The sequence below is a fragment of the Corvus brachyrhynchos genome, unplaced genomic scaffold (genome assembly GCF_000691975.1).
Source record: "Corvus brachyrhynchos isolate BGI_N302 unplaced genomic scaffold, ASM69197v1 scaffold58, whole genome shotgun sequence".
Lineage (NCBI taxonomy): Eukaryota > Metazoa > Chordata > Aves > Passeriformes > Corvidae > Corvus > Corvus brachyrhynchos.
The window spans coordinates 1534710-1537585 of record NW_008239539.1 but is presented as its reverse complement, the minus strand read 5'-3'; the positions used below and the strand labels follow the sequence as shown (position 1 = coordinate 1537585).

General features: G+C 50.5%; 1 protein-coding gene across 1 annotated transcript in view; it reads right to left on the bottom strand.

Annotated features, from left to right (window-relative positions):
* Positions 1-2876, bottom strand: part of WDR90 (WD repeat domain 90) — a 45350-nt gene that overhangs the window by 31913 nt on the left and 10561 nt on the right. The window contains exons 16-18 of the mRNA XM_017741235.1: positions 1214-1333; positions 498-733; positions 7-99 (exon numbers count right to left, since the gene is read on the bottom strand). Coding sequence (XP_017596724.1) covers positions 7-99; positions 498-733; positions 1214-1333 — 449 coding nt within the window. The remainder of the gene's footprint in view (positions 1-6; positions 100-497; positions 734-1213; positions 1334-2876) is intronic.

The following is a 2876-nucleotide window of genomic DNA, read 5'->3' as shown; positions in this document are numbered from 1 at the left end:
CCGCACCACCCCGCTGTCGAAGCCACAGGCCAGGATCTTCCAGGAGGGGTGGAAGGCCACGGTACACGGAGTTTCCTCTGCAGCTGAAAAGTCATAGAGCTGCAGGGAAGAGACAGCACGGGCATGAAGCTGGAGAGAACTGGAGCTGCAGCTGGGCCCAACAACTGGGCAGCCTCACATCTCCACCATGAGCATGTTGCTGCTCCTGCCTGCATGGATCCAAAGCCCAGTGAAATCCTGGGTCTTTGGGCATTTAGGTAAAGCCCTTGGGTGCTATGGTTTGTGCTAAAAAGAAATATTCAAAAGATGGAGGAGAAGAAAATAGTTTTGTCTAACAACGCCTCAGAACTCTGTACTTCCAAAGGGTCTCTTGCCCACGGTACCTCTCATGCTTCAGGGAGGGCTCTTGAACTGTGGGGCTTTGATAATTGGACCAAACAGAGACCAGGGAGACTCTTAATAAACAGCAGACACCTCCTGCCTCTTGTCTCACCCACCTGCTGCATGGAGGTGAGGTCCCACACTCGGATGGTGTTGTCCTGGGACACTGTTGCTATCAGCTTCCACCTCCCCTCCACCGAGAATCCCAGCACAGAGTCCTTGTGAGAGCGCATCAGGGTGTTGTAGTCCCGGGCCTGGATATCCAGGTAGCCCAGATTCCCAGTAGCTGTCGTGGACAGGACTTTGTGGCCATCTGGGCTGATGCAGACAGAACTCACTGGAGCCTCATGCTCTGGGGAAAGACACAGGAGTCAACAAATCCTCTTGGAATACAGCTACAGATCCACATTTAGGAAAGAAATGCCCACAGGAATGAGCAGCCCATGACTTGGAGACTGAACACTTGCAGGTGTGAGTGTAGTGACAGGTTAGAGAGATTAGTCTCTGCCCTTCCTAACGTCCCTGGGCTCTGCTGTAATGGTGATTGTTTCAAAAACAATGAAAACAATCAAGAACTGCTTGACTTCTCCCCTAATTTTTCACAGACAGATGAGCTGTGGCTACAAGGGCACAGAAATCAAGATGGAAAGTCTGTTCTCTCCCAGGAGATCCTGCCTTTCTCCCATGAGTTACAATAAAAAACATGAATAATTGCCACTGGAGACTTCCAAGGCACACATAACACATGCCCTCACTGATGAGGATTGCTGTGGGAGCTGTGGCAGTGGAGCTCTGGATCTGCAGCAGGAGACACACCCCCACCTCTACGCACCTGCCTCTAAGACAGCAGCTGAGAAGTCCAGTGGCCACAGCCTCACGTAGCCATCCTCTGATCCCGTGGCACAGAAGGTCAAGGACATGCTGATACTGTTTATAGCGATCCCAGGGCCTGGAAACCCAAAAAACAACACCTCCTTATACAGATGGAACAAGAAAACTCAACCTAAGAGGGGGCCCATCCCAGAGCTGAGTCTGGTAGTCCACCCACACCCAGCTGGAGCCTGAGGAGGAGGCAGGAATCCCAGAGTGACTGACAGAACAGGCTGAAGGGTCTCAGCCAGCCCTTCTCAGGGCTCAAAACTCCTCTTTACCACTGTGAAACTCTTGCCAGGCACAGAAAATTCCTACCCCTGCCATATTTTTGCCTCAGACAGGATCCTGTAGCAAAGGATATCCCAGATTAACTGCCCAAGATACAAACCCTTTCATTTCCATATCCCAAATCCTCTCTGCAGGAGGGAGATACAGATCCACAAACTGGCAGGTTTTGGTTCGTAGAATCATTAAGGTTGGAAAACCTCATTGAGTCCAACCACGATCCCACCACCAGCCCATGTCCCCAAGTGCCACATCCACACGTTCTTTGAATGTTTTACAGGGATGAAATGGGCAGCTTGCTCCAATGCCTCAGCACACTTTCAGTGAAGAAATTTCCCCCAATATCCAACCTAAATTCAGGTATAAACACCATAAGTCAGAGCCAGGAGGCACCAAGGACTTTGTTTCCTCTCCCCTCCAGTCCCTTTCTTGCCCTTGAAGTGAGAACTGCAATAACACACCTCTCATAGGCCACGTTATAGATTAATTAGCTCAATTTGCCAAAGCGAACTATGCACTAAGTTTTAAGATATCAGAGCAATCACACTTGAAAGTGAATTCTTCCCGCTGTTCAAGTTAATGGAAGAGCTGAAAGTTGGTCTAATGTACAGCAACAAAGATTCCCCAAACACTCTGCACACCAGCTGAATAATGAAAAAATCCCCAAATTCATCTTTTTCCTTGGTCTTAGTTCTTTTTCCATCTCTCCATTAAGCCTCCCATCAGCAAATGAAGACCTTGTTTCATGTTTCTAAAAGTAGTTTTTCTCTGAAAGTGCAATCAGCATTTAAAATGCTCAAATCTTTCTTAAAATGATACTTTGCTGTACTAAGGAAGATTATTTGCAGTCCTTAAGAGGCAAATAGCAATGATCTAATCAACCCCAAAATAATCCTTCAGCAGTAGGTAAAGAGCTGGTTGGTTTGAGCAGAGCTGATTTCTGACCCTGATGGTGGTGGAGGTGGTCCCTGCTTGGTTTTCCCCCTGTCCCTGCCTGCAGGTGCTCTCACCTGAGCTGTTCCCTGCTCCTGCTCCCACCTGAGCCATTCCCTGCCTGCTCCTGCTCCCACCTGAGCCATTCCCTGCCTGCTCCCTGCTCCTGCTCCCAACCTCAGCTGGTCCCTGCCTGCTCCTGCTCCAACCTGTTCCCTGCTCCTACCTGAGCTGCTCCCTGCTCCTGCTCCACCTGAGCCATTCCCTGCCTGCTCCTGCTCCACCTGAGCCATTCCCTGCCTGCTCCTACTCCCACCTCAGCTGTTCCCTGCTCCTACTCCCACCTCAGCTGTTCCCTGCCTGCTCCTGCTCCCGCTCCCACCTGAGCCGCTCCCCGCCCGCGC